Source organism: Oratosquilla oratoria, chromosome 9, assembly GCF_046742065.1.
Source record: "Oratosquilla oratoria isolate Oo_2021 chromosome 9, ASM4674206v1, whole genome shotgun sequence".
Classification (NCBI taxonomy): domain Eukaryota; kingdom Metazoa; phylum Arthropoda; class Malacostraca; order Stomatopoda; family Squillidae; genus Oratosquilla; species Oratosquilla oratoria.
Genome location: NC_134785.1, coordinates 55,012,074 through 55,031,044, shown reverse-complemented (window position 1 = coordinate 55,031,044; position 18,971 = coordinate 55,012,074). Strand labels below are relative to the sequence as shown.

General features: G+C 36.7%; 1 protein-coding gene across 9 annotated transcripts in view; it reads left to right on the top strand.

Annotated features, from left to right (window-relative positions):
• LOC143028423 (DNA-binding protein RFX2-like) overlaps positions 1 to 17,498 on the top strand; it is a 362,309-nt gene extending 344,811 nt beyond the window's left edge. For all 9 annotated transcript variants that reach the window (XM_076190484.1, XM_076190478.1, XM_076190483.1 and 6 more), the window contains 6 exons: positions 1,711 to 1,857; positions 2,210 to 2,416; positions 4,374 to 4,529; positions 9,370 to 9,572; positions 13,714 to 13,867; positions 13,976 to 17,498. In XM_076190484.1, coding sequence (XP_076046599.1) covers positions 1,711 to 1,857; positions 2,210 to 2,416; positions 4,374 to 4,529; positions 9,370 to 9,572; positions 13,714 to 13,867; positions 13,976 to 14,104 — 996 coding nt within the window. In that variant the 3' untranslated portion in view covers positions 14,105 to 17,498. The remainder of the gene's footprint in view (positions 1 to 1,710; positions 1,858 to 2,209; positions 2,417 to 4,373; positions 4,530 to 9,369; positions 9,573 to 13,713; positions 13,868 to 13,975) is intronic.
• Positions 17,499 to 18,971: the final 1,473 nt, after the last annotated feature.

Genomic DNA, 18,971 nt, shown 5'->3' with positions numbered 1-18,971 from the left:
CAGTGCTATTTATCTAGGAATGAGGAGTAATGCAGTCTAATTCCTTTGTTCTGTTTTTACAGTCTCAGTCAGTTTCTTTATGACCTGACACTTGTTCACCAGGCAGTTGCTGTCAGACCTCCTTTTTCGGATATGGTCTCCCAGTGCACCTTTTCAACTCCCCTCCCCTGACTTTTGCCACATACCCTTTTTTCAGTTTTAGTCTACTTCCTTTTCTTTCTCTTCTTTTCTATCTTTTTATCTTCTTTTTATCTTATACTTTTGTTATATTTCTGTTGTTATTTTATATGTCTGATTGTAATTTAGTCGTTTGTTCTTGAGACCTTTTCCTCCTTTTCTTCCCCCATCCTTCATTGCAGACATTTGGTCCACCTCCATTTTCGTCTTTGGACTGTGTTCTGGTGTTTTTACGTTTGTGTTACGCACTGATGTTTTTTGCTACATTTATTTTATGTTCACAGCCATATAACTTGTTTTGTATTTTATTTTATTTTATTTGGTGCCAATATTTCATATTAATTGTATTATATTTAATATTGTAAAGAGGTTTGCTTTGTACATGTGATTGAGAGTGTGAACCTTTCCCAGGTTTACCACTTTGACGATTTATATTTGAGTTCACAGTCTTGTACCCATTATACCCCCTGAAGACGATTCCTGGACATGAATCAGAACGTCGGGCAAATAAGCCCTTAAATTGAGTCTGGTGTTTACAGTTTTCCAATATGGATTCCAGACTCCATATCTTCACATATTATATATATATATATATATATATATATATATATATATATATACATATATATATATATATATATATATGTACACATATATATATATATATATATATATATATATATATATATATATATATATATATATATATACATATACATACATATACCAAGGGCTTTTTCCCCTTTACAAGGGAGATAGCCAAAGTCAATGGCATAAATTCATTCCCATCTATTTCATCCTCCACATACTCCACTACCATTCACCATCACTCCATCCCTCTTTTCTTAGCTCCTCCTGGATGATGGGTCATCCCTGTATCTTGCCCACTGCTCTGGGTCAGAAGCAATCCAGCAAGACACAGCACATGCACAGCAAGGCTGCTTCATTTAATCTGTGACCCCTACCCTCTCTGGCCCCTCATGCAGAAAAAGAGAAGACGGATAAATCTCTTTGGGCTGTGTCAAAATATCATTCACACTTACTTCCTCACCCCCCAGCCCCTGCTTACTCCCATGCATCACAGCATGATCAATATTCAACCATTCTCCACTCTACATTACTTCAATTGCATTTTGGCTCTCAACTATGCCAATTTCTATCCCATGGCATATGGCGAATTACTCGGACTCCTGCCTATGGAAGGCAAAGTTGCCTTACGAAAGAGAGAGAAGATTGACAAAAAGCTTTGTCACAACAAGCTTGCCATTTCATTTAATGATATATATATATATATATATATATATATATATATATATTTGTATGTGTGTGTATATATACATATTAACACGTACATGTATTTACTTTTGTAAACAGATATCGACACCAATATATGGTGAATAACTAATATTACTCTTACCTTTATAATGAAAAGCTCCTTCAATATTTCTAGTTATAGTATTTGTAGACCACTGCCACAATTATATAGATTAATTTCATTTACCCTGTCATGAAATATGTTTGTTTTCCTTGCAGTTTTCTATGTTTGAAACAATGTGGCGGCAATTTTGGAAGTGTAATCTCAACAATAATGTAACGACAGGACCGAAACCTTCAAAGAATGATCTCTCTGATGATGACGAGGGTGATCTTGCTTCTCTTCTACCATCATCTGTACTCCAGGTAGGCCAGTAAAAAAGACTTCGGCCATAAGCATGCAGCATTGGGAAGCTGTAGCCTGGTTTTCTTATATCATGGTTTAGCATGTGATAGGTCTGTGAACCTCTAAATGAATAAAAGGAAATTTGTAGTAAATCTTTACCATAATTATGTAATTACACTTGTTCGCAGTTTTTCTTTTGCTTTACATTAAACTTGATATATAATAGGAAAGTGGATGACAAGTGGGTTGAATTGGATGTCTGTGAAAAAATTACTTTAGAGTCAGAATATTCAACATGCAGGTCAACTTATGAAATTTTGCTTTATTTCACAATGCATTTGATAAAGTTAGATTTGCTGATTACCCCCACAGACCATGTTGAGGTCGCCAATGGTACTGGATTTTATCCGCAACTGTGACCACCACTTCTATCAGAATCTTGTGGATGTCTTAATACCAGATGTTCTTCGGCCAATCCCATCCTCTTTGACGCAAGCCATCAGAAATTTTGCCAAGAGCCTTGAAGGTTGGCTTTCCAATGCCATGGTAGGCTGCCCTCAGGAAGTTGTGCAAATCAAGGTAAGAACATATGATTTATTGTTTCAGGGTCACTAGAATATGATGAAAATGTAGAATAAAAAGGATTAGGTAAGAAACTTAAATGAAAGGCCTCACCATTTCTCTGCATGCACACATATATATAAAGTAGCCACAATTGAAATATCTACATGCAAAATGCAGTGTAAAAGTTCACACAGCATTGTGGCTGAATACATTAACTGTAATTCATTGCTTTGGACACATGGAAAGAATGTGTGAAGAAAGATTAGTAAAAGAGGTGTGGAAGGCAGAGGTGGAGGAAGTGAATGCGAGGGGGTGACCTAGGATGAGATGAGATGGATGGGGTAAAAGGGGCGATGGGAAAGAGGGGATGTCTGTGGAGAAGGGATGGGAGAGGACAGAAGATAGGGGTGAATGGAGAATGGTTGTGTATAGGTGATGCTGTGATGCATGAGGTGGATTGGGTGGGGGATGGGGGTGAGGGAGTATGTATAAGAAATAAATTGACACAGCCCGAAGGGATTTCTCTCCGTCTTCTTTTCTCCATGAGGGGACGGAGAGGGGGGGTCACCGAATTAATGAAGTGGCCTTGCTGTGGATGTGCTGTGTCTTGTAACACTGCTTCTGACCCAGGGCAATGGACAGGCTGCAGGGATGACCCATCATTCAGGAGGTGCCAAGATAAGAGGGAGGGAAGAGGGTAGAGGGTAGTGGAGTATGTAGGCGATGGAATGGGTGGGAGAGGTTTCTATGCCTTTGTCTTTTGGCTACCTCCCATGTAAGGGGGAAAAAGCCATTGGTATATATATGTACATATGTACATATATATATGTACATATGTATATATATATACACACAGCCAAAATTTGTGAAAAAGTTATTAAAAATAGATGGACAAAACATTTGGAGGAAAATAATATACTAAACCCGAGACAATTCGAATTTACACTGGGAGGGTCATGTACCACAAATTTTATCTGTTTCTATTCAAGACTAATATAGTACAAGAAAGGAATGGATGGGCTGATTGTGCTTTCCTTGATTTACAAAAAGCTTTTGACAAAGTTCCACACAAAAAATTATTAAGAAAACTAGAGGGAATACAAGGAAAACTATTAAAATTGATGGAGGATTTCTTGCATGAAAGAAAAATGAGAGTGGTGCTCAGAGATAAGAGTTCTACTTGAGAAGAAGTGATTAGGGGTGTCTCACAGGGATCATTATTGGCTCTGATAATGTTTGCTATTCATATAAATGACATGGATGAGGATGTAGAATGTTACATGAACTTCTTTGCAGATGACGCAAAACTGATAAGGAAAGTAAGTACAGAAAAGGACTGCATGTTGCTACAGAGAGATCTAAACAGGGTTTGGGAATGGAATCAGAAGTGGGAAATGGACCTCAACATCAAGAAATGTAGCATAATGGAATTTGGAAAAAAGTAAAAAAAAATATATATATATATATATATATATATATATATATATATCAGGAAAAATATATATATATATATATATATATATATATATATATATATATATATATATGTGTATATATATCAGGACAATGCAAAATCGGTACAAAGGAAGCAAAGAGAGGTCTGAAAAAGACCTGGGAGTGATTATCACAAAGGACTTGACTCCTGATAAACAGATAAATAAAATTGTCAGAGAAACTTACAACTTGTAATGATCAATAATGGTGGCCTTTACCTAGGCAAATCTCATTTATTGTTGTATGCATTTGTATGGTAGATATTATATTGTATTGAAATTTCTATTTTGTAAAATGCTCATCAAATCTCATTGTTTTATGCATTATGTCTTTCCCCCTCAATTTTTTTTAGTGCTTCAATTGTTTTTCTATCTCCTAGCATTCTTTCATTTCCTCTCTGTAACCATATATATTAATAAATCTAAATAACACACATCTTTGAAATTTGATGAATTTATGATTATTATTTCTTCCACAGTTGGCTGCAGTGTCTGCCCTTGCCCAAACCTTGAGACGTTATACTTCCCTCAATCACCTAGCCCAAGCAGCACGTGCAGTGCTTCAGAATTCGTCACAAATTACACAGATGCTGGCTGATCTCAACAGGGTTGACTTCCACAATGTTCAAGAACAGGTCTGGTGATGTTGCTGATTATACCAGTACAGTATTCTTTATTTTGATATACATATATATATATATATATACATATATATATATATATATATATATATATATATATATATATATATATATATATATATATATATATATGTCATAACTAACATCACAATTGGACAAAAGAAAGAGTTGAGTAAGCAAAACTATATATTTCGATTGCTAACTGCAATCCTCTTCAGTACTACTGAAGAGGATTGCAGTTAGTAATCGAAATATATAGTTTTGTTTACTCAACTCTTTCTTTCATCTGACTGTGGTATTAGTTGTGATTTACAAATAAGTTACTATATTTCTCACCAGTGATATATATATATATATATATATATATATATATATATATATATATATATATATATATATATATATATATATATATATATATATATATGTGTGTGTGGGTGTGTGTGTATTTACCAAGTCGTACCTAGTTGTATTGTATGGGATGGGAGCTATGCTTGTGGTGACCCGTCTGTATCTTTCAGCATCAAGTTTTTTTTTAAGATCTTGAATAGTGTTTGCACACACTGTTTCCTTATCTAATTTATTCCAGGTATCCACCACTCTATGTGGGAAGCTTTTATTTTTCCCAGATCTCTTCTATAGTTATCCGTTTTTAAGTTTCTTTTCATGTCCTCTTGTTTTTCTGTTATCCCATTTTAATAAATCATCTCTATCTAGGATTTCCATTCCTTTCATAATTCTATAAATAGTAGATCTCCTCTTTCTCTTCTTTCTTCCAGAATTGGTAGTTCCAATTTGGACAATCTTTGTTCGTATGCTAATTTGATGAGAGTTGGTGCCAACTTTGTCATTGCTCTTTGTATTCTTTCTAATTTCTTTATATTCTTTTTAGTACTGGGTGACCATAGTGTTGCTGCATACTCCAGTTTTGTTTTTATTAGTGTAACTAATATTTTTTAAATAATTTCCTTATCCAAATAGTCAAAAGCCACTTTCATTGACCTTAATGTGTGTGTGTGTGTGTGTATATATATATATATATATATATATATATATATATATATATATATATATATATATATATATATATATGAGACAATATCCATGACAGTCGCGCAGAGGATTTGAACCTGCTGCTTCTGGACCCAAGAGAGGTTCCATAACACCTGCCTTAGACCACTCGACCACTGATGATAAAAACCATAGGAACTCATAACCTATCTGGTTACCGAGATTGGGGAGGGTGCTAACTGCTCCCACATATAACCCCCATTTCACCCTATGGTAATCACACTCGTGGGAGGGGAAAGGACTGGAACGACTCCCTTTCACGCTTATTGCCATCATAACTATATAAGAAATTCACGAGTAAACAGCGACATCAGTCAGACAGTCTCCATGACAGTCGCGCAGAGGATTTGAACCCGCTGCTTCTGGACCCAAGAGAGGCTCCATAACACCTGCTGTTTACTAGTGAATTTCTCATACAGTTACGATGGTAATAAGTGTGAAAGGGATTCGTTCCAGTCCTTACCCCTCCCACGAGTGCAATTGGCCATAGGGTGAAATGGGGGTTATATGGAGGAGCAGTTAGCGCCCTTCCCCAATCTTGGTAACCAGATAGGTTATGAGTTCCTATGGTTTTTATTGCCAGTGCTCGAGTGGTCTAAGGCAGGTGTCATGAAGCCTCTCTTGGGTCCAGAAGCAGCGGGTTCGAATCCTCTGCGCAACTCTCATGGAGATTGTCTGATTGATGTCGCTGTTTACTAGCAAATTTCTCATATAACTATATATATATATATATATATACATATATGTATGTATACATATGTATATATATATATGTATATATATATATGTATATATATATATTCTATACATATATATATATATATATATATATATATATATATATATATGTATACATATGTATTCTGTTTCACCATATCTGACTTCACACATATCTGGGGATTCAAATCACTTGCCACTGCTTGTTTATATTCTTGTCAATAGAGGTAACTGTTTCAATTCAACCAACAGTGCAGCAGTACTGCTTTTAATTGCTAATCCTACTATCCAAATTTAATTCCCATCCAGAAATGGAAATTTTAGCATCACCACACTATAACCCAGCACTCCAACTCTGGTGGGCAAAGAGATGGGTGTGTGTGTATTTACCCAATTATAGTATTTACCTAATTATAGTATACAGGAAAGGAGCAATGCTCGTTGGGTCCCATCTCCTATTCTCAAATTTTTTATCATACCAAGCCTCAAGTTCATGTACAATTCCAACTTAAGCTATATCCTTGATTTCCAGTTATCATATTTAGAATTGAACTCATATTTTGTTTGAGCTTGGGCTATATAACTTCCTAAGTTATTCCAAATATTTATGCATTTCTATGGAAAACTATTTCTTCACGTCCTTTGGACATATGATCTTAATTTACTCCCATGCCCTCCCATCTTTAATCAGGAGAGCTCTTCTATCAATGAAATCTATCCCCTTTAGTGACCTGAATACTGTAATCATATCGCCTCTTTCTCTTTGATCTCTCAAAGTTAGCAGACCCAGTACTTTTAGTCTTTCCTCTTTTGGTTTATCTGCCAGGCTGGGGACCTGTTTAGTTGGTGCCCTTTGTATTCTCTCAATCTTGTTTATATCCTTCACTCTGTGTAGGGACCATACTACCGACACATATTCCAGTCTTGGATGTATCACGGTTTCCATGAGTTATTTCATCATCTCTTTATCCATATAGTGAAATGCCACATCTTATGCAGTAGTCCATATGTCTCTCCCACAATCCTGCTGATATATCTGTTAGGTGACAGGTTGTCTTTTATCAACACTCCCAAGTCTTTCTCCTCTTTTGCTTTTGTAATGGGTTCACTTCCTAAGGAATAGTTTAAGGATAGTCTTTTGACATTGTTGCCCATTTCTAGTACATACATACATATGCCAAAGGCTTTTTCCCCCTACATGGGGGGTAGCCAAAAAGAAAAAGGCATAGAAACCACTCCCACCCATTCCATTACCCATACATTCTACTCCCCTCCACCCTCCTCCCTCCCTCCCATCTCGGCACTTCCTGGGTGCATTTTTGTATTGAACTTCATTTCCCATTCTTGGCTCCATGCAAAAATAGTATCTAGATCTTTTTGCAGTAGTCTACTATCCTCATTTTCATTCTTCTCATGGTTTTTGCATCATCTGCATTTCACAATGGACAACAATGGACCACAATGGAAATAAGCGTACATGCTTTTTGTGTTATCCTTGGCAATTTGCATTTATTATTCCGAACTATGTGTTCTTGTCATTATATTGCACTTCATGTACATTGATTCATTGCCTAATAAAGTCTATCTATCTATCTATCTATCTGCAAACATGTTGACATAGCTTGTTGTTCCTTCCATCATGTCATTGACAGAGACAAGAAATATTATTGGTGCAAGCACTGAACCTTGTGGAACTCCACTCATTACTTCTCTCCATCTTGATGTCTTATCCTTTACTGCTGTCCTCTTATATCTTTCCTTCAATAAAAATTTTCATCTATTCTGGTAGTTTGTCTCTCAGTCCTCCAACATGTTCCAATTTCCCTGCCATACCTCTCTCCTTCCCCCAGCCATACCTCTCACTATCCATCCCTTCCCGCCATCTCTTTATCTCTCTCACCCTCTCACCCATCATATATATATATATATATATATATATATATATATATATATATATACAGCAAACCCTCAATATAAGGGATAATATGGGGACAGGGGTCTGTCATCATATCCGAAGATCGGTTATTATATCCTATGGAAATGCTGGACAGATCCATTATATCCTGAAGTTTGTCTGGTATTAGAAACTAGTAGGATTAGAAATTACAGTAAACCCTTGACATAATGGGCAATATGAAGATCTGTTAAAACCGAGGATCCGTTATATCTGATGGAAATACCGGACAGATCAGTTATATCCCGAAGTTCGTCTGGTATTAGAAATTAGTAGGATTAGAAATTATAGTAAAACCTTGATATAATGGATGATATGGGAACAGGGGTCTGTCGTTATATCCAAAGATCTGTTATAACCAAGGATCCCTCACTATAATGGATGAAAATACATTATAGTGAGGGTTTGTCCGGTCAGATATCAAGATCCATTAGATCCATTATAGCAAGGGTTTGCTTTATATATATATTTATATATGTATATGTATATATATATATATATATATATATACATATATATATATATATGCGTTGTTGAAGTCAACAGCTGCGATAGCATTATTATGCTTGTAGAAATGCTTTTCTAAGTTGCGCACCAATGTGCGGTCGTCTGGAAGCAGGTTCTTAAGCAGATTGCTGAAGTCCATGGTGTATATCTCTCGAGACGTCTTTATGCAGTTAAGGCCGAAAGACGTCTCGAGAGATATACACCATGGACTTCAGCAATCTGCTTAAGAACCTGCTTCCAGACGACCGCACGTTGGTGCGCAACTTAGAAAAGCATTTCTACAAGCATAATAATGCTATCGCAGCTGTTGACTTCAACAACGCATGCATCATAAATGGCCTCCTTCCAAAATATATATATATGTACACACATATATACACACATATATATATATATACACACATATGTATATATTTATTTAGAAATCCAAATCTGGGAAAATAAAACATGTAGATTACCAATTCTTAGTAAAATAAGCTTAGCCATAATCATAAATAAAATAACTTTTTACTCAAAGTGGCTCTCCCCCTTATGTACTCAGAAAATTACAATGTTAATAGTTTTTGTGATGCTTTTTATTTCTAGGCATCCTGGGTTTGCCAGTGTGAACCAGGTTTAGTAGAGCGGCTCGAAGAAGACTTTAAAGCTACCCTCCAGCAACAGAACAACCTTGAACAGTGGGCAGAATGGCTACAAGCAGTAGTTACACAAGTACTCAGGCAGCATGAAGGCAAGACAGACTTTGCCAAACATGCAAGACAGTTCCTTCTAAAGTGGTCCTTTTATAGGTTAGTATGTTGTGTTTTAAGGAAAGTTCTCAGGTCATCAAAATTCTTGGGATACTGTAAAGAGGATCAAAATGCAACTAATTTTGGAGAAAAAAACAAATATGTATATATCTATATATATCTATATATATATATCTATATCTATATATATATATACATGTATATACACATATGCATATATACATATGTATGTATACATATGTATATATATATATATATACATACATATATGTATATAGTGTATATATATATATATATATATATATATACACAGTGCTCAACAAGGATGTATGAATGGTTAGCGAGAATGAGTGATGAGGAGTGTTGAGGTCTGTTTTTGCTGAAATCCACAATTTTATATAAAAGATTAGCAAATGGTTGCATTATTTGACCTATTTTCTTTAAAATGTGTGATTTCCATGTAATTTGATCAAAGAGAAGTTACGTTTTTATCCTCTACAAAATTACCAACCACATACTGTCCGACTCACTAATTGCTAACCTCAACCAAACAATGATGGTTTTTGCTCAAATGCACAATTTTATATAAAGGATTAGCATATGGTTGCATTATTTGACCTATTTCCTCTAGAATGTGTGATTTTCATGTAATTTGATCAAAGAGAAGTTACGTTTTTATCCTCTGCAAAATTACCGACCACAGCTACGATAAAAACGTTATTTCTCTTTGATCAAATTGCATGAAAATCACACATTTTAAAGAAAATAGGTCAAATAATGCAACCATATGCTAATTTTTTATATAAAATTGTGCATTTCAGCAAAAACCGGATGGTATTCATAGCTGTTGTCGGTAATTTTGCAGAGGATAAAAACGTAACTTCTCTTTGATCAAATTACATGGAAATGACACATTTTAAAGAAAATAGGTCAAATAATGCAACCATATGGTAAATTTTTATACAAAATTGTGCATTTCAGTAAAAACAGTCCTCAACACTCCTCATCGCTCATTCTTGCTAACAGTTCGTACATCCTTGTTGAGCACTGTATATACATATGTATATATATATATATGTATATATATATGTATATATACATATATATGTACAGTGGTAAGGAGTAAGAAGATTGCTGCCACTGTGTTCTTATGTATTTACCTAATTGTAATATACAGGAAAGGAGCAATGCTCATTGGGTCCCATCTCCTATTCTCTAATCCTCTGACATACCTAGATTCAAATTTATGTACAGTTCCAGCTTAATCTAAATCCTTGATTTCCAATTATTATATCTATATCTGAACTCATGTATTGCTTGAGCTTGGGCTATATCAACTAAGCTATTCCATGTATTTATGCATCAATGTATATGGAAAACTGTATGTCTTCACATCCTTTAGACATGTGGTCTCTCTTAATCTACACCCATCAACTCTTAAAGCCTCCTATCTTGAATCAGGAGATCTTTTTTGTCAGTGCAATCTATTCCCATTACAGGCACGAATACAAGGGTGGGGGTCCAGTCCCCCACCCCCCCAAACGCCCCAAGTATGGTACACTTATCTCGAGTTTGATTCTCTTTGGATAAACACTTTTTATTGTGAATTTATGATTTTAGTTATATATGTGAATTATATATGATTTTACATACAATTATGAGCAAAACAGACTTAGGTTTCTGGACCAATCTCCAAGCCAACAGCATCATTCTTGGGGTTAAAATATCGGCATGTTTCAAGTATCAGTTATTGCTTATCGGTTCAGGCCCCCCCCCAAATAACATTCCTAGATCCACGCCTGCTCCATTAACCTCTTCAATACAAGTCAAATTCTTGCGGGCATTAGCTGCCTCACATACGATGATGCATCACGGTACTTGTATGATAAAATATAAAGTTACTGCTGTATTGTTCATTCTTTCTCTCTGAATATTAATAACCACAGAAAATATGATCAGGCCAGTTCACATAATATGAGGGTCACTCAGCAACAACCACAAAATAAATATAATCAAGACGCTGATGCCGGGATCCTCATATACCCACTCGCTCCTTATGACATCTACATAGGCATCATCGTATCAAAGGGGTTGATGACCTGAATACTGTAATCATATCACCTCTTTCTCTTCAATCTTTCAAAGTTGGCAGACCCAGTGCTTTTGGTCTCTCCTCATATGGTTTATCTGCCAGGCTGGGGACCTGTTTGGTTGGTGCCCTTTGTATTCTCTCGATCTTGCTTGTATCCTTCACTCCATGTGGGGACCATACTACTGAAGCATATTCCAGTCTTGGATATATCAGGGATTCAATGAGTTTTTTCATCATTCCTTCATCCATATAGTGGAATGGCACTTTAATCTTCTGCAGTAGCCTGTATGTCTCTCCCACAATCTTGCTGATATGTCTGTCATGTGACAGGGAGTCTTTTATCAAGACCCCCAAGTCTTTCTCCTCTTTTGCTTTTGTAGTTTAAGAATGGCTTTTTACTGCTACGGATTGACCTCTCATTAACGGACGTTAATTAGCTGCGTTTTACAGTGTTTTCGCTGTGTTTTCGGTGTTTCTGGTGCTGTTGTTTTGTGCTGTGGAATCACTATGCCACCCAAAAGCCACTCCAAATCAACGGATTATTCATATCAATGGACACCGTTACCCCCCTTTTAGTCCATTAATGAGAGGTCAATCTGTATTGCCCATTTCCAGTACTTGGGATTTTTTAAGTAGTCTACCACCCTCCTCATTTTTCACTCCTCTCATGATTTTTGCATCATCTGTAAACATGTTGGCATAGCTTATTATTCCTTCCATCATGTCACTGACATAGACAAAAAACATTATTGGTGCAAACACTAGACCTTGTGGAACTCAGCATATTACTGCTCTCCATTTTGACATCTTATCCTTTACTACTGTCCTCAGGTATCTTTCCTTCAAAAAGTCTTTAATCCATTCTAATAATTTGCCTCTCAGTCCTCCAGCATGCTCCAATCTCCATGTAAGTCAACTATAAGGTACTATATCAAATGCCTTCTCTAGGTTAAGGAACACATAGTCACCATACTCCTGTGCACCACCCTTTCCTCCTCAACTTAGCTTCTTGTGAGTGATGGCTCATCCCTATATCCCACCCACTGTGCTGGGTCAGAAACAGTGTAGCAAAACACAGTACATTCACAGTAAAGTTGCTTTACTTAATCAGTGACCTCCCTCTCTGTCCCCTCATGCGGAAAAAGAGAAGACAGGGAGAAATCCCTTCAGGATGCATCTAAATATCATTCATACATAACCACTCCCTACTTCCCCCATCCCGTCCCATCCTTGCATCACAGTATCATCTATACATAACCATTTTCCTCTCACCCGTAACTCTTGCCTACTCCCTTTCTTGCTCAACAGGCATTCCTCTCTTGCTCAAAGCCCCTTTCACCCCATCCATTCATCTCATCCTCAATCATCCCCTCAAGCTCACTCCATCCACCTCTGCTTTCCACACGTCTTGTACTAATATTTTTTCTCTCATTCTTTCCATGTGTCCAAACCATCCCAGTACTTTTTCATCAGCCCTGTCTGCCATCTCCTTTCTTATTTAATCTCAGTCATGTGTATTATGACGATGCATTTGAAAAAGGTGTAACAGGCGAAACATCATACTGATAAAGGCTCTGTCCTCACATTATGTTTATTTTGATAGAATTGTCGGTAACTGCCACTTTCACACAAAATTTATACTATTCTGTATATTGTACCATGCATAAGATATATAGTACTGTACTGTAATCAAATTGATTAAATAAAACGGTAAACACACAAGTTGTTTATGAAGTGAGGGTAAGTCAGTAACTGAGGGCAAGCACATGTCATGTCTATGATGACTTGCACCATGACTATGAAGATGCAGAGGGGTGGGAAATTGAAATTTTGTACTGTTCATGCATACATGAGTCTGGATAAAGTTTGAGTTCTGAACAGCAACAAACAAGAGGATGGTTTGTCTGGATAAACTAAATGTTTGTGTCTGGATTTTTGCAGATTTGGTTAATGGATTTATAGTGCTGGATGAGTGTCCATATTGTGGAAATGATAGATATGGTATGGCCAGATATCAGATTGATTACTGGATTTAGATATATTGCTTGAGTAGGATTAGAATTATTCAAGTATCATTTCTTGTTGCAGTTCAATGGTTATTCGTGACTTAACGTTACGAAGTGCGGCATCCTTTGGGTCTTTCCATCTGATAAGACTGTTATATGATGAATATATGTTCTATCTGGTAGAACACAAGGTTGCATCAGCGATTGGACTTACACCCATTGCTGTCATGTCACAGGTAGGTTTTATAGAATGTGGGATTTTATAAGAAAACACAAATGAAGACAATATAAAGAAGTGTCAATTTCTGATTCTTTTGATGCTGACATAACCTTCCTGTTTCTAGGTCTTGGGGAGTACACCAGAAGACAGTGATGTGGCAACTTACGTAAATGGAGAGGCTTCAGCAGGACAACACCACAAAGAAGATTCATGTTTGCCTTCCTACAAAAGACTCAAATATGAAACTTCTTAATGACTCGTAAGGCAAATGGGTTTTGAGAAAGATAAAGAGCTATTCATGGAGCAACTTGTCAAACTGGGAGCACAGTTTAGGAAATAGAAATATTGTACTTCATCATGAACTTTGAATAGTATTATGTAGAAGATACAGAAATTATTTGAAAATATGAATATAACTGTATTTAAAATTTATAAATATCTGGTGGACATATGGAAAGAAAATAATTTAGTTTTCTGTATATGGTTTTATTTTTAATATGAATAATGAAATATTATACATATCCACATGGTTTCACCATGAAGTTATAATACAGATTTGCTTCACAGAATGTATGATTAATTTCACAGGGCAAAGTAAATGTGCTAAGAAGCTACAGAAACATGTACATTTTTAAATGTATACCTCAATCCAATAAATATGGTGACAAACTCCAGTTTGTCGAAAGCAGTATTTGCTCTAAAAGTAATTGGTCAAAGAATACCAGCTGATTATTTATAAATACTGTGTGGTCTTTCATACATGAAACTGAACAGACCATTTAAAAGGGTCAGAATGGTTTTACTCACTGATATTGTAGCCATAGCTCTAGAAGTGCAGGTTGAGCCACACACTCAAGAAACATGTGTTGTGCATATTTGTGTACTTTCATAGATGTGCTCTTGACTAATGTGTTGTTTTATATCATTCACTGTGCTGTTGCTGCCACTGAGGTTTGTACACACCATGTATTCAGCTGGAGTTTGTACTGAACTTGGAAGACCAATACATTGTGGCAAACAGCTTGTATGTTATTCACAGTGAATAAACAATCATTGCTGTGTAGACAATATACAATGATAATAATGGCAGTGATGTATGTATGAGAGTCTTTTGTGGATGTATTTAATGTAGTAAAATATGTGTCCATAAAGCAACAGTTGTCATAGCCATATGTTGCTATATCATTATTGAGAGCTGTTTGCATTTCTATTTTTATATGAGAGCCTTAGGCAAGCACGTGTAATGACAATGGTGCTCATGCAATAGTGCTCTGCCATACTGCTGAATGTGTGGGAGCACTGCAGTCTGTGCTTCCACCATGCCATAAAGAGAAGGGCAGCATACTATCCTCAGCAACCACAGTCAGGAGGTTATGGTCTTGTTGCAGCAGAGAGGGAGTATGAAGGATGAGCAAGCTGCCTGGTACAGCTACAAATTGATGTCCAGACATCTTGCCCACACTGATCCACTTGTGTATGTGAGATTTTAATGCCTGTGTGGCAGTGTGGTGTACAGGTGATGGTTTGGTGTCCATGGGACCAGGACATAGTTCTTTAACTTACACATAAAGTACACATGTCTGACAGGATGAATACAGTAGTAGGACTAGTACATGACTATAGGACATACTTATGACTAGTAGGATGTACACAGGACCAGTAGTACATACAGCTGTTAGGTTGACGATACAACGTTCCACATCCCAAGTGCAGATTTGCTCAATTTGTCCATCCAGGGGGGTGGGTGGGGTTATGGGTTGTCACTTCTTTGGCAAATTCAGCTCAAGTGGTCCATATGGTGGTGTTGTCATGATGTTCATGCACCTTCATATTTTATTGCCATTATCAAGGTACTCAGCAGCTGGTCCAGTAAGAATAAAAGTACCTAACTCTGGTTGACATAAGTGAAAGGTTTGGCAGACTGAACCAACTCATGTGCACGTTGGCATGTAAAAGGCAGCATGCTGTACACCAAAAGCCAGCTAGTGCAAGGTTGGGGTTGTGGGGCACATTGTGTGTGTGTGTGCGCGTGTGTGTGTGTGTGTAAAATCGCACTTCCTGAACCATTACACAAGCACTATAGTGGTGTGTGCATGCACGATAGTCAACATATTCAGCTTCTTCCTGACCCCACATTCTCCTTCCTTGTAACTGGTTTTGGCCATAATCCTAACAATAGTATTTAGATGTCTTGATCCCATTGGATGGGATTGGACTCAGTCATTAAAATGTGCCAGACCACAGCTGTGTGGGGTGCTGGCAACATTTGTACCTGGATGGTGATGTCATGTTGCTGCATTTATGGGTTCTAGTCATACCTTTTGCCATGCCATATCCACCCTTCACTCAACCCATTTTTATTTTTACTTGTACATTAAATGTTGAAAAGTTCTGGCCATATTTGGGTTTCTTTCATTAATCAAGGTCTTGCTGTAAGTGAATATCAAATGCTGTTTTCTGGTCAGAGAAGTATTGTGAATGGGTTAGTGTAGTGGTGATGGTTATTGGTGAAGGCTCACAACTAAATGTACAAGTGCTTGGGTTCAAGTGATGTAGGTGCTGTAGGTCCATTTCTTCCCTTATTCATGATAGACGTGCCTCAGAGGACAAATGGCTAAGCATGTGATGTCACACTCTCAGTATGAGAAAAGATTGAGCCTTGAGCCCAGATGATTTCGTAAGGGTTGTGCAAGGCTGAGAAAGGTCTACTTAAAATTTCATCCTGACCTATTTTGACTTGCCACATCACCATCATGAACACGTGTGGATTCTGTTGTGTGTACTAGCAGCTTGAGCACCGTGTGGAGTGCGTACAAACATAATATACTCACAGCATCACAACTTTTACTTTAAGCATAACCAACATAACCCCTTCTGTTCTGTTTAGTAAAGCTTTCTGTATCATAGCATGCAATGTGTGCATATGGTAGTACTGTTGTGTTGTTCATGTATGATATCCTTTCTTGTGCTGCCAGTACTTTCTCTTTCTATCTTTCCTTCTGTGTACAAGTGAAAGTAAGGAGGAGGAAGTCAAGGCAGTAATTGGGTGTTGCTGTGTTGAGTCTTTTCTTGTGTTGTGCGGGGCAGCGGGAGGGACTCCTTACACCACCACCGCCCATATTGATGTGCCATCTCCCAACCAGCGAGTGCAAATAGTGGTACATAAAGATGCCTTATAGAGTATTTTCATTGTGCCATACGAAAGGCATAGATTTTTTAAATTTAGAATTATCTAAAACGTATTATTCATTCAAAGGCATCCCTGTGGGTGGCCGTTGCCCCACACCCTTGCCTTAGTTGCATTGGGTGACCAAGGTACTGGCCTAAGGGTATCATCATGACTGTATGTGGTTAAGTACCAATAAAGATTTGATGTTAATGAAAAAAAAACAGAAAAGATTTTCATACCAAAGAAATTTGTAGTAATTACATCAAACTTTAATCTGTTGGATTGGCATGTAACATGTAAATTTTAGGGTTTTTTATTTTTCAACAGTGAATTATAAAATGAAAAATATTTCAGCATGTAATTGATGTATTAGTAAATTAACCCTGACTGCCATGTCCTTTTAAAAGTCACAAGGGCCAACAATATGTATTTCGTATATTTGTTTTGTAATATGTCTGAATAAAGTCATGCAATATGATTATGTTTCTTCATTGTATTTATATTTTGTATTTGCACTTGTAGGGCAGTGCATGATGAAGAACTTGGTGAAATGGCACAGAGCAACTGATAAGAACAAGAACCTAAAGTGAAAGTGTCCTACAAATCCATCAATAATAGCCTGGTTCTCATCTGAAGTTGGGTTCCCATGGCTGACTGGATTTCATGAAGTCATGACTTTCAACCCAAAAGGTTATATAAGAAAATATAAGGGTTCCCTAAATGGGATACTAATAGGACTAGGGGTCTTCCGTGCTGTATGTTTCTCCTACAAGAAGTCAAGGCATAAGAGGGTCTAGGAGAAGAACTCTCACCAGAATGTGAGAACAAGAGAGAAGTTGTTGGTAAGGTTTCTGAAAAGATGGATGTATTAGCATTGAATGAAACTAAATTAAAAGGGAAAGGTGAGTTTGAGTTTGGGAAATGTGGTGGGGAGGATGTCGGGAATGACGAATGGATGAGGGAAGGAAGGAATAGATCTGGTAAGTGACAAGATAGGAAAGTGCAAGGTGGAATTGGAGGGTAATGTTTTTGGGAATGTGAGCAAAGGTGAAACAGATATGGGAGATATGAAGTTTTGTGAGTGCATACAGTCCTGGAGGTGAGAAAAATGAAGAAAAGGTAATGGGTAATCAGCTCAAAGTTTAATTAGGGTGGAAACCTACTTTGGCTTAACCAGAAAACAAAGCAATCACAGCAACAATTGATCAATGACATGGTCAAAATTATACAGAGCCTTCACTGTATAGAACCTAATCCTAATAATGATTCCTGAATCACAATGTAAACAAGAGATCAAATGGCATTTTCTAATTAATTAAATACCAATATATCACATCTCTACCACCTAGAACAGTGTTTTTCAAATGCACTAATGCACCCTGGAAGGTAGCCAGGTGCACCACAAGATAACGGAAGATTTAATTAAAATATGCTTATATTAAAAAAAAAAAATTATGATTTTCATATATTTTAGAGACCAAAAATGTGGTTTAATAATCAGTGTCAACTCTTCGCCATTTGACATTTTGAACTGAAAGGTAGATTCCTTAATCTTTAAGAAGCAATGACATGGATAATCCTTTCCCTTTTTCTTTCCTAGGGGATTTAAATGAGTCATTTTTGATCCTCCCTCCCCCCTCTCTCTCAACTTATTATTGAATGACAATCCGGATTTTTTAATACTTTCAATTTATTTTTTATATTTTAGTTTTACATGATTTGTGGGAGTTTGTAATGAACTAGTTCCTTTCTTGGGGTAGAATCAATGATGCGCCCCAAAGTTTTGGTTAATTCATAGGTGCGCCCTGGTGTAAAAAAGTTTGAGAAACACTGACCTAGAGGGAAAATTATGAGCTCAATCTATCTGGGGGTCTTACCACTCTGCCAGATCTCAATTTTACTGGTTCTGGCAAACAGTTGCTCATTAGGTAAAATAATTGTTACATGAGGT